This window comes from Narcine bancroftii, chromosome 1 (assembly GCF_036971445.1).
Source record: "Narcine bancroftii isolate sNarBan1 chromosome 1, sNarBan1.hap1, whole genome shotgun sequence".
Lineage (NCBI taxonomy): Eukaryota > Metazoa > Chordata > Chondrichthyes > Torpediniformes > Narcinidae > Narcine > Narcine bancroftii.
The window spans coordinates 250,848,622-250,861,652 of record NC_091469.1 but is presented as its reverse complement, the minus strand read 5'-3'; the positions used below and the strand labels follow the sequence as shown (position 1 = coordinate 250,861,652).

The following is a 13,031-nucleotide window of genomic DNA, read 5'->3' as shown; positions in this document are numbered from 1 at the left end:
TGTAGCAGTCAATGACAAGAGCCAGGTGTAATGCATTATGGGTCACAGTAATGTCAAAGGCCTGGTGTGATGCAAGGAAAGGGTCAAGGAGCAGGTATGAAGTGTTGTGGAAGCAGTGATGACAAGGAATGGGGTGAGGTGTTGTGGGTAGCAGTGATGTCATGGGAGTAATTCTGCAAATTGTCTCATCTATTTTTTTCTCTCTCCAAATGCCAGAGTGAAGAGAAACTGAAGTTGTTTAAGTTGGCGGCTGAGAAGCACCAGAGCATGTATCGTCAGGCCATGACAGGGGGCGGCATCGACCGCCATCTCTTCTGTCTCTATGTGGTGTCCAAGTACCTGGGGGTCAACTCCTCTTTCTTGAAAGAGGCAGGTTTTGGTAGCCCATAAGGGCGGGCACGCGTACCCCTACATGGAACATCTCAGTCCCTGGATGACCTGGGCCATCTCGGCCCAGGGATTAATCAGTGCTATTTATTGGATAAACTGTCATTATCACTCTCCAGTGCCATTTCAAGAGGCTCGGAGGGATCACCATCTCCATGAACTCCTGTTGACCAGTATCATATGAGCTCTCTCATGTCCCAGCGTTTCAGGGGGAGCCTGCTTCAAAATCTTGTGCTGTTAGCACACATCCTTCCAGCTCTCAGCTCCAGAGGAAGCCCGGAAATGTTACACACAACACTCTTCCAGTTATTCCCTGTTAGTGGGAGGAGTAGCAGAGTCCCATCGAGGGAGGAAGGGAGAAATGGAAGGAAGTTCTGAGCGAGGTCCTGAAGGGCCGTGGGCACAGGGGGCATCCTCCTTGCAACAGTATTTCTTTCAACATGTTGGCAGGGAGGTGTCCCCTGCCCCCATCAGAACGCTTATACTTTGGGGCATTCTGCAGCGCAGCCAATTACCCGTACTGCCTCTGAATGCTGGTCACATAAAACATAGACATTCTAGCACAGAACAGGCCCTTCAGCCCACAATGTTGTGCTGACATTCATAAACCTACTCCACAACAATCTAATCCTTCCCTACACCCATAACCTCTATTATTCTTACATCTATTTGCTTATCCAAGAGTCTCTCTTGTACCAGCCCCCACCGCCACCCTGGCAGTGCACTCCAGACACCCAGAACCTATCTCTGATGTCTCCCCTAAACTTTCCTCCTTTCACCTTAAACCTCCCTTGCCATTTACAATTGTTGCCCTGGATAAAAAGTGTTGGTTGTCCCTTCCCCACCCCCCAACCCCTGCCCCTGCCCCCACCCCCCCCACCCCGTCTCCAGTGAGTACAGTTCCAGAACCAACAAATGCTCCTCCTCTGGTGCCCACAATAGTTGCTGTGAACCTCCTCTGGACCCTCTCTGATGCCAACACATCCTTCCTTGGATAAGGACCCCAAAACTCTCCCATCTTCCTACTGCCATTCTGCCAAGCAACATCTCCCCCTCAAACAACCCCTCCCTCTGTAGCTACTTTTTCTTATCCTATAATCAGACTTCCCTTTTAAATATAATTTTGATGTACTGACACAGCACAGTAATAGATCCTTCCAGCCCACAAGCCTATGCCACCCAAGTGACCAATTAACCAACTAACCACAAATGTCTTTGGAATGTGGGAGGAAACCAGAGCATCTGGAGGGGAGAACGTACAAACCCCTTACAGGCTGCGGCAGATTCGAACAAGGGTCCCTGGCACTGAAGTAGCACTGCAATAACCTCTATGCCAACCATGCTCTTCCTTCATCCCTGTCCCTTTCCCTTCAGTCCCACCTCTGCTGCTCCCTTGTCCCAGATGCCTGGGCTCTGTGTCTCTCCTCCCTCCAGCACCCACTGTCCCTGAGCCTCTCCTTCTTCCCTAACCCCCACTTCCCACCATCTCTAGGCCCAAGGCTCCGCCTAAATTCCAACCCCCAACTCTAATTTATTTTGTTGCCTTGTCCTGTAGGTCTTGTCCGAGTCCTGGAAACTCTCTACCAGCCAGACTCCCCACCAGCTGGTGGATCTCTTTGACCTTAACCGGTACCCCGAGTACGTGTCAAGTGGTGGGGGCTTTGGACCGGTGAGTCTTGGTGTGAAGTTGCTCTGTCTCCTTGTGTCACAGGAGGTAGGTAGGATCCACGCAGAAGTTTCTGTCCTTCGAGTCCAGTGTGGGTCAATCAGCAAGGACCTGGCCCCTCCCTGCCAGTTTTGGGAGCCCCTGGGTGAGAATTGCGTGGAGGGCTGCTGGACGTATCAGCCTGACTGTGGCTACAATAGTAGGACTTTGGGGGGGGGGGGGAAATTGGGAAGGACAACAGCAGAGGGAGTGATCACACAAGTCTTCAGACGCTGTGATTGTAGTAAAAACACACCGAAATGCTGGAGGAACTCAGCCCGTCTCACAGCGTCCATAAGAGGTAAAGATATATTAACGACATTTCAGGCCTGAGCCCTTCCTCAAGGTATAAGCAAAGAACAGGAAGGGAGAAGAATAGAGGAGTCCAGACCAATAAAAGAGAGGGGAGAATTGATTTTGGCTCTCTGAAAGGAGACAGAGGGAAAAGGGGAGGGGGGGAGAGAGCTGGGGGAAAGACGACATGGGTTTAACAGAAACCAGAGAAGTCAATATTAATGCCATCTGATTGGAGGGGTCCCAGATGAAAGTTGAGGCAGTATTCCTCCAATTTGTGGGTGGACTCACTCTGGCAGTGCACAAGACCATGTACAGACATGACAACAAGGGAATGGGATGGAGAATTGAAATGGTGGCCACTGGAAGATCCACACTATTGGTATTGAGCTGAGATGCTCAAGAAAGCAATCTCCCAGTCTGTGCCCAGTCTCTCCAATGTAGAGAAAACCACAGTTGGAGCACCGGATGCAGTAGATGACCCATGCAGATTCACAAGTGAAATGTCGCTTCACTTGGAAGGACTGTTTGGGGCCCCGAATGGTGGTGAGGGAGGAGGTGTGGGCACAGGTGGAGCATCTCCTGCAGTCACCTAGGGGTAGAAAGGGAGCGGAGGGAGCCAGATGGAGATTGGAGGAGCAGGAGGTTGCCAGAGGGTTTGGAGGAAGGGAGGTGACAGGGAGCAGGGACAAAGGTGGGGTGCAGAGATGTGATTGGGTTAGAGAGGTCAAAAGTGAAGGGATGGCTGATGGGGTTGGAGAAGGGTAATAAGATTAAAAGGGTGCAGAGGTTTATATGGATAGTGCTGTGACTGTGATTAGGACTTAATTCCATGGAGGATCAGAGAATGAGGGGTATAGACAGTAAATACAAGCAGACAAGAACGAGAGAACATGGATAGGGTGACAGGTGAAATGTTCAGGGGGAACTCCTTCATGCAGAGAATGTGGAACAAGCTGCCAGCTGAAGTGGTGAATGGGGGCTTAATTTTGATATTCAAGAAAAATTTGGATAGGTGCATGGATGGGAAGGTTACAAAGGGCTACAGTCCAGGCCCAGATCAATAAGATGAGGCAGAATTATAGTTTGCACAGACTAGATGGGCCGAATGACCTGTTTTGTGCTGTAATGTTCTATAGGTATATGATGATGAGGGTGGGGGCAGGCTGTTAGGTGATGGATAGAAGGTGGGATCAGGAGCGGGGGGGAGGGGGAGAAGAAGTGATGTGATTGGGGAGCAGGTTGGTGGGAGCTAGGGAGTGATGTGATGTCTCACCTGCCTGTTCTTTTCCAGGTGGCCGACGATGGCTATGGCGTGTCCTACATCATGGTTGGAGAAAACCTCATCAACATGCACATTTCCAGCAAATTTTCCAGTCCCGAGACGGTAGGTGTCCTGCGGTAGGAAGGGGCAATGGGTGGGATGGTGGAGGAGGTGGGCTCGGGCTGGGGGCAGGACATGTTAATGCCTGAATGCCCCATTGCTGGGCCCTTGGAATGCGAATGGTGAACCTGAATCCAGCAGTGTCTGGCTGGGTGGGTGACTGCAGAAAGGGAGGGGGAGATCCAGAAAGGTGACTGTCACGATGGCATCAGTGGGACGGGAGAGCTGGGGTAAGGATTGAAATGAGTGTTGGTGCTCCACTTGTCCAGGTAAAGGTAAAAGGTAAAGGTTCCATTATTGTCACATCACACTACACTTAGAATGTAACACACATGAAATTCTTTAACTTTTGCCCACCTCAAGGCAGGCAGAGAGTCACCACTTTGTCCGGTGCTCCTCACAGCACGTGGTGTTCCTGGGTGGTCTCCCCTCCAAGTACCGACCAGGCCTGATCAGACAATCTCAGGCACATTCAGTACCTTTAGATTTGTTTATTATCTGACTTTGGCTTGGCTTCGCGGACGAAGATTTATGGAGGGGGTAAATGTCCACGTCAGCTGCAGGCTCGTTTGTGGCTGACAAGTCCGATGCGGGACAGGCAGACACGGTTGCAGCGGTTGCAGGGGAAAAGAATTATCTGACTACAACTAGACAAAACAGTGTTTATCCAGACCACGGTGCATATGCAGCACATAATAATCACAGACGTTCATGAAGATACGGTTTAAAATAAATATTTAGGTATTATTTACTTGGATAATCAATCTCGCAGCCTGTGGAAAGAAGCCATTTCCCAGCCTGGCTGTCCTGATTTTGATCCTCCTGTACTTCCTTCCTGATGGTCATGGGTCAAAGATACCGTGGGATGGATGGTCGGGAACCTCAATAATTCTTTGAACCCTACTGAACCAACGGTTCTGGTAAATGTTAATAGAGGAAAGGGAGACCCCAGTGATATTCACGGCTGTATTGCACCTACATGCCATGTGAGGAAAGTAAGAATGGGTTTGGGTTAAGATTTGAGTGGAAACAGCTGGTTGATGCATGCCTTGAGCTCCATGGGCTAAAGGCCCTGATTCGCTGCTGCATGACTATGGCTCGCCTTCCCTGTCTGTGCATCCCATACTTTTGTGTGCCACTGCCCCACCTCCCCACACCTCTCCCTCAGTGTTTCACCGTGTGCTCCCCTTACCCTGCCTGCCTTGTTCTCTGCTGTCTGTTAGGAGCTGGTGACATGTTGCTTGTGTCTTGTGTAGGATTCACATCGTTTCGGCAAACATTTCCAGCAAGCCATGCTCGACATCCTTGACCTGTTCAACCTGGAGAAGAGGAGCAGCAAGTAGCATGCGGGCCCGGCGATAGGAGTTGAAAGCACCGTCCCTGACCCCCGGGGCAGGCGTGTCAGGCTGGCGCGGGATGATGAGAATCATTCTGGACATTGACAACCCCACTGTTCCCTAGGAGCCCCCATACTATCATGTGGGGCATGCCAGGATGTTCCTCGAGACCTCTGGCCAGGTGGGGGCTTGTGTCTGATGCCCAGTGGTCAAGGCCCTGTCAGGGGCTTGGTGACACTGCTGCGAACTCCATCCCAAACTTTGGTCTAGGGTTGTTGCACTAAAGCAGGTGGACCCTCATCTCGCTTCTCGGTGCCATCACGATTATTACACAGAGCTTTTACTTTAATCGTCCATCTCTGAACAATGCTTGATCTTAATTCTCAGGATTGTTCATGTACAGAATATCAATGCGGCTCAACCCATGTGGAGAGGCGTGGTACCAGAGCTCTGATGTCTCTGAGAAATTGTCTGATTTTGGGGGCAAGGGGCTTCTCTTTCCTCTCCAGCCCCAACACAGAGGTTTACTGGTTTACGGTGGGTGTTGTGTAGAGCCAGTAACTAAATGTATTGCAGATGATCTCAGCCGTTAACCATATGTGTACAGAATAAAGAGCTGGGGACTATTGCTCACTGCCTGCTCTGTCTGTTTTGAGTTCCTATTTGCACATCATTGCTCACATCTCAGCATGAAAACCTTCCAGGCACTGAAGACTAACTGCACTTAGAGAAATCTGTTGTAGCCACTGCAGGCCACTCTTGTGAGAGCCTCAAAAATAGGAGCCGCAACAAGATACTCAACCCTTGCACAGCTTTGACATTCAATCTTGCATCTCCAGTAAGTTCCTGCAAAACCCTGGTGTCACTTGATTCATGTTTAAAAACTGGACCACCTCTGTCTTGTACAGATCTAGTGATTCAGAATTCATACTGTGGGGCGTTGGAGAATTATGAAGTCAATTCTCTTTTGACTGGAAGTAAATCACAAAAGTCTGCAGACACTGTGACTGGAGTAAAAACACAACACTGGAGAAACTCAGCAGTTCAAACAGTGTCCTTTATGTAGTATGACAGACTATATCGATATGTTTTTGGGGAGATAAATTGGGAAAGGTTTGTTAGAGTAGGTCACATACAAACAGTTTAAAACAGATCTTATTTAAAATACTGGAGCTCTGCCCCAGCTCTGTTGTGGCTCCAGAGCTTTTGAAGAGTGCTCACGAGACTTCACTAATGGATTGTTGTTTACAAAAGGCAACAGATGAAAGAGCTTGTCGGAGCCACTGGTGTCTGGATGAGCTCCTGTAAAGTTAGATCCATTATCAGAATGTAATTCTTTTACTTGACCACATCTGGTGATAAAACATTGAAGAACATTGATAAAAGAGTCTGTATCAAGTGATGATGCTATTTCAATATGAATTGCTCACGTCGAACAGGTAAAAAAGCTCCGTATTGTTTTTCAATACTTCTTCCTCGTTTACTTGCAAAATTCCAAAATAATCAATTCCCACCTTTGTAAATCAGGGTTCATCAGGCGAAACTCTGTCTTGTGGCAAATCCACCATTTGTTGTGGTCCAGATTTAGCATTCAAAACCTTCTCAATCTCATTAATTCTGTTAGTCACAAAGGTATGAAACCTCATGGTTTTGTTATTAATATATTTAAGCACTGATGTACTATCAGTCAGAAACATAGAATTTGCTAACTCCATCTGGGTCCATTTTGCTCCCCATAGTAGTGGAAGTAAATTCCATTCGAGGTATGGCTTTAATGGAGCCACTCTGGCTTTTTCCATTACAAATCCACAATGTACTCGCTCTTGGTTATTTTGCAGTATTAAATAACTGACAGAACCAAAACCACCTTCGCTTACATCAGTAAAATGATGTAACTGAGCAAATGTGGCAATTCCAAAGTCTGAAGGTTTAAAACTTCTGCCAACTTCAAAACGTTTTAACGTTTTAAGACTCTCAATCCAATTTAGCCAATCTTGTGTGACGGAAACCGGTAATAGTTTCATTGCATCCAAATTTTCTTCTGCACAATTCTTGCAGAATTTTCTTAGCTATTAATATTACAAGTGCCAATGTTCCCAAAGGGTCACATATTGAGCTTACGATTAAAAGAATATCTCTTCTAGTTAAAGGTTGTTTTTTCAAAACAGTTTTCAATTTGGAAGATTCAGATTGAACACACCATTGCACCCCTAGAATTCTTTCGACAGGCAGAACATCATAATCCAAGTCAAGATGTTTTATCTCCTTTGCTCTTGCTGCCTCAGGAATAACAGCCAACATATCTCGACTGTTGCTAATCCATTTCATAAGGAAGAAACCTTTATTACAGATCTCTTTTAGCTCATGATAAAGATCTATTGCTTCTTTTGCTGAAACCACTAAAGTGAGACAATCATCAACATAGAAATGATTTCTGATGATGTTTATAGCTTGAGAACTAAATCGCTCTTCATTATCTTCAGCACATTTCCTGAGAGCAAAATTTGCACAACTCGTTGATGAAATTCCTCTGAATAAATGAACTGTCATTCTGAATTCAATCACATCTTCACTGTAATCACCATTAGGCCACCATAACAATCGTAGAAAATCGCATTCTTCTGATGGTACTTCCACTTGATGAAACTCAAGTACTTCAGAACTGCAAGTACTGCAATCACAATAAGGCTCTTAACAAATGATCAGAATGCCTATTAAAGTACTGGTTAAGGTTGAGAATTCAGTGAAACTCCTTGAAATGATGCTCCACAATCAAATGCTACACATAGTTTCTCCATTTGTGGATGTATAACTCCATGATGAAGTAAATACCATTTTCTACCATCTTTATGTTCCAAGATATCTTCTGATATCTTTTCTACATAACCCTTGGTTATCATATCCAACATGATATTGGTATATTCCCAATGAAAGGAAGAATTTCTCTTGAATTTTCTCTTCAAATTCAGCATACACTGTTCTGCAATTATTTTATTGTCTGGCATGTAAATTTCCCTTTCCTTCAAAGGTAATGCTGTACAGTAAGGACCATCAATATGTTTAACAGAATTTGAAATTAAATCCAAAAACTGCTTGTCCTCCTTCAAAGGTTCTTGAATATCTGTGAGACATTCATGGAAATCAATTTTCAACTGTTGTTCCCATAGATCATAAGTTTGACAACTGAAATTCTGTTGACATTTACATTCGACGACTCCTGATCATTATTCATTTTTCCTCCTAATGGTCCATTAATTGTCCATCCAAGCAACCCTCTCATGGCATTTTGACTCCTTATTACTTCTGGAGGTTCAAGAGCTTTTGGTACATCTAATCCAATTAATATCTTGATCTTGGCATCAATCATCTTTTAGATAATCCTGCTGTTTGATATAATCCTGATAGGGAATATTCTCCTTATTCACAGGCAAAGTCTTTTGAGTATATACACTTGGAAGATCGCAAAATTCATTGCTATTCAATCCAGTTATCCGTAAACCTGAAACTACATCAAATTCAATGTTTTCTTCATCATTCATTGCTTTCAACAAGATCTGTGATCTTTTACAATGAAGATTAAGTTTATTCATTAATTCAACAGTACAAAATTATACGGTACTTCCTGGATCAAGAAATGCATAGGTTTTCAGTGTGAAGCTTCCTTTTTTAGCTTTAACCTGTACAGGAACTATCGAGAGAGCTTTGTCACTGGCCACAATAAGACTGTTTGTCTGAACCGTGGCCAACTGTCATGCTAGTCTTGGATTCAGATTGTTTCACATCCTTCTCAACTTTCCTTCGTTGAGTATGCAGTAACTTTGGATGTTTTAAACTGCATATATCACAACTGAGTTGCTTATTAAAAGTTTTACTGATGTGTCCTTTACACAAGCAACCGAAACATATTCCATTCTTCTTTAAAAAGGTTAATTTCTCGTCATACAACTTTTTCTCCAATTGTGAATATTTTTCTAAAGCACGCTCATCTTTGCAACATAAACAACTTTCCTGAACAGTCTGATCTTTTTTCATTGTTTCCTTGTTCTTGTGCTTGTATCTGACAAAGCAGTGACAAAGGCACTTCACTTTGGTTTCTGTTGAGACGATGATTTAGACTTCTTTACATCTTTAGGAACTATTGAAGTATCCTTGTATTTCCAAATACTGGTACGGTGTAAACATGCACATGCCATTCCAAGAATTGTACAACATCTTCAAAAGTAGTGTCCCTTCTGGGAATCATTTTAAGATCTGCAGCTTTGGTTCTCCATAATTCCCTCAGCTTATAAGGTAATTTATTGACAATGATAAATAAATTCAGCTCTTACAAATGTACACTACCTCCCATTGCATTACAGCATCCTCTCAGAGAGAGTGCATATGCTTGTAAAGCTTTTGTGTCCTCTGATTTTATTACTGACCAAGAAAGAATCTTGTCCATGTGGACCCTTGTGATTTTAGGTTCATTGCCATAATGATGATGAAATAATTCTTTTACCCTTTTAAAACCTTGTTCTGGAAACTTTTGACTAACCCCTTCACGTGTTCTCCAGTTTACTGCTTCAGGTAATACAGACGATCTTTAGTATTACTTTCAATGTGATGTTCAAAGGATTTCATAAACATCAGATATTGTAATGGATCCCTATTAAAAACTGGAATTTCCTTCTTAGGTAAACCATATGAACCTTGTTGCTGTGCTAACATAGCAGAAATTTAATTTTGTTTTGCTATGAGTTGTATTATATCGTCTTTTCCACCATGGCTTGCGACTGGTTGTCTTGTGGTGAATGGAGCATTCGGAACTTGAACTGGTGCCATAGGTGTAGGACCTTGTGTTGTAAGTGTTGGTATTGATGGGGATCTTTGGTATGTAAGTGATGGAGATCCTTGACTTGTTGCTGGTTCTTCAACAACACAGAGACATCAATTGTTAAGTATCATCAACTCACATGGTTGAACATTTTTGAAATACTCTCCTTTCGGGAAGATTTATCTATTTTGTGCTCGGAAGAGATTGAATGTTGCTAGTCCTTTCCAAAGGGTTGGTCATTGACATTCCAGCACCAGCAATGCCACCCGTGGCTCCTTGCTCAAGTACATTCGTTTCCTGTGGCTGCGGTACCCATGGATCTGCTGGAATGTTAGGTGCTAGCCCTTTGGGTATTTCACTTTGAGTAATCTTGCAGAAGCCTGACTAATGCTTTTACTTTGGCCATCTTCATAGCATATTGTTCCTCTAGCTCTAGTCTTTTCTCTCTTCAATAATCTTTTTTGTTCTTCTTGCTAGAATTGTTGTTTCTTAATTTCAGCCTCTTGCCTTAGTTGCTGATTCTTCATTTCAGCTTCCATATCTTTGAGAGTGTGTCTTTTCTCCAACCACTCATGCTGTGCACAGATAGTAGCCAAGTCTGCTTGTGCCTTACCATGCATAACCAATATGCTTGAAGCACGTGAAGCTGTACTTGCTCTAGATGCCTTTGAAGACTTTGAAGATCTTCCTGTGCTCATAACCTTGGAAATACTATCATCAGGATTCACATCTGAACTTCCAGATACCACTGATGGAGTCTTTATTGTCAGCATTTCACTTGGTACAGCACCAGTGGGGCTTTGCAACGAACATTCATCTGTTTCCGTTCTACTAACCTTTAAGCTAATGAGGTCTGCAGTGCCTTATTGGAGTCGTCTTCTTGCTTGGTAGTTGAAGCTGCTTCTTCTATGGTGGCCGGCTCCAACCTCCTGCCAATCACTCTCGGTCCACCTTGCTGGCTTCAACTCACAACAAAATAGTTCTTTGAGAGGAGCTGTTTGCTCAAGGTCTTTAGCCTATTGAAACTTCTTATCCTTCTTGGGTTCTTCACACTACAGCCTGTCTTCTCCTGGCTTATCCTGGTTCCTGGGAACTGTAAACAAATTTGTATCTTGCTTGGTCCCTTTAAGAGGATTGCAGCTTGGTTGAATCTGTGATACTTCACACAAGCTGGCTTATCAGGTGTTATAACAACAAATTCTGGGCTTCCTGCCAGATTCTGCTAACCAGAGTTCTATCTTATCTTGAAGGTCACAGGTGTCTTTCAAGAGTTGGTTTGATTTTAAACTGTGCAATCAGATGGACATATTCTAACAGAAAACTACACTTCTTGCTAAAGCTTAAATGCTTCTTGCTTTTAACAAGTTGAGTTCTTTCAGACAAATTTTATGCGCCTTTCTTCCAAAGTTCATAATTATACTTTTCTTTGAATATCAAAATATAGTCATCACTTTCCAAGTTCTAATATTTCCCAATTTCAAAATGTGTCATCTTTAAGGAAACGTGAGGATGATATTCCAAATTACTATCTTAGAATAGTAATAAACCAAACTTTGTAGATGCAACTTTAAGTAGCTTTAATTCATTGATAAAACAGATAAACACTTTTAATAACTTCACATTAAGATTTTCATAATGATAAACAAACACTGTATAATATAATGATATTCAACTTCAAACAGATATAAGAAGAAATGGATGAAATAAAATGAAAAAGACAAAAGTATCTCGAGCTCACATCTCCTTCATGGTTTGTGGAAGAATGAGATGCAAGCTCTTAGTCTGCCCATAGTCACTATGGTAACACTACAATCAATACTTTTCCTTAAAGAGATAGACACAAAATTAGCTAAGAATTAAAAAACACAAGGTTTTACCCTTTACAGGTGGGACTTTTTAAGAAGGTGAGAGGTATGTATAAGTGGAGCAGCTACCCTGGGACCAGTGGGCCAGAGTCAGAGTGGTGAGTTGAGGCTTTGTCTTGAGATGTCAGCAAGAAAAGGTGGAGACTAAGGTAAAACTCTGCAGATGGTGATGTTGTGGATAGTATAGAAGATTACCAGAGGTTACAACAGGATATAGACAGGATGCAGAGTTGGGCAGAAATGTGGCAGGTGGAGTTTAATTCAGAAAGAGTAAAATTATCCATCATGGAAGCTGTAACTTGATGATGGAATATATGGTTAATGGCAGGATTCTTAACAGTGTGGAAGAAACAGAGGGACTTTGGAGTCCAAACCCAAAGATCTCTCAAGGTTGCCGTGCAGGTTGACAAGGATGGTAGTTAAGAAGGCTTATTGTATGCTGGCCTTCATTAGTCAGGAGATTGAGTTCATGAGCTATGAAGTAATGTTGCAGCTCTATAAAACTATGGTTAGACCACACTTGAAATATTGCGTTCAGTTCTGGTCGGATGTGGAAGAAATGGAAACATGTCACCACAGTGGCCAACATAGGAATTCAAAGCCAATGAAAAAGCAAAAGAGGGGACATATGCAACAAAGCAAAGATTAGTGGAAAGATAGAGAACAAGATTTTTAAAAACTTTCAGAAGGTAACTAAAAACCTCATAGCATGAAATTAGACCAGCAAATAATATCAAAGAAAATACAAAAAATCTTCTTCGAGTATATAAAGAATAAAGAGAGTAGATATAGGACGACGAGAAAATTATGCTGGAAAAATGATAATGCAAGACAAGTAGATGACAGAAGAACTCCTTCCTGTAATGAAGACATGAGGTTGATTTGACAGACAATGTGAAGGAAATTCCTAAGGGTTTCTACAAGTATATTAAGTACAAAATTGATCCCCTTGAAGATCAGAGTGGTCGGCTTTGTATGGAGCCAAAAAAGATGGGGGAGATCTTAAATGATTTTTCATTAGGATTACTCAGGAAATGAGCACAGAGTTGTGGGAAGTAAGGAAAACAAGCAGTGAGGTCATGGAACCTACACAGATTAAAAAGGAGTAAATGCTTGCTGTCTTAAAGCAAGTAAGGGTGGATAAATCCCCAGGGGCTGACAAGATATTCCCTTGGACCTTGAGGGGGGCTAATGTAGAAATTTCAGGGTCCTTGGCAGATATATTTAAAATGTCCCTAGCCAGGGG

The 13,031-nt window shown here is 43.3% G+C and overlaps 1 protein-coding gene across 1 annotated transcript; it reads left to right on the top strand.

Moving 5' to 3' along the window:
• Window positions 1-191: 191 nt before the first annotated feature.
• LOC138741132 (carnitine O-palmitoyltransferase 1, liver isoform-like) lies at window positions 192-5,735 on the top strand. Its single transcript, XM_069894723.1, has 4 exons — window positions 192-369; window positions 1,943-2,056; window positions 3,681-3,773; window positions 5,027-5,735. Exons 1-4 carry the CDS (start codon window positions 268-270, stop codon window positions 5,111-5,113), a joined length of 396 nt encoding a protein of 131 aa, XP_069750824.1. The 5' UTR covers window positions 192-267; the 3' UTR covers window positions 5,114-5,735.
• Window positions 5,736-13,031: the final 7,296 nt, after the last annotated feature.

Coding starts and splice junctions, on each gene's coding strand:
- LOC138741132 (XM_069894723.1), top strand. CDS start 268: ATGTATCGTCAGGCCATGACAGGGGGCGGCATCGACCGCCATCTCTTC. Junction 2,057..3,680: donor GTGGTGGGGGCTTTGGACCG/GTGAGTCTTGGT, acceptor GTTCTTTTCCAG/GTGGCCGACGATGGCTATGG. Junction 3,774..5,026: donor AATTTTCCAGTCCCGAGACG/GTAGGTGTCCTG, acceptor TGTCTTGTGTAG/GATTCACATCGTTTCGGCAA.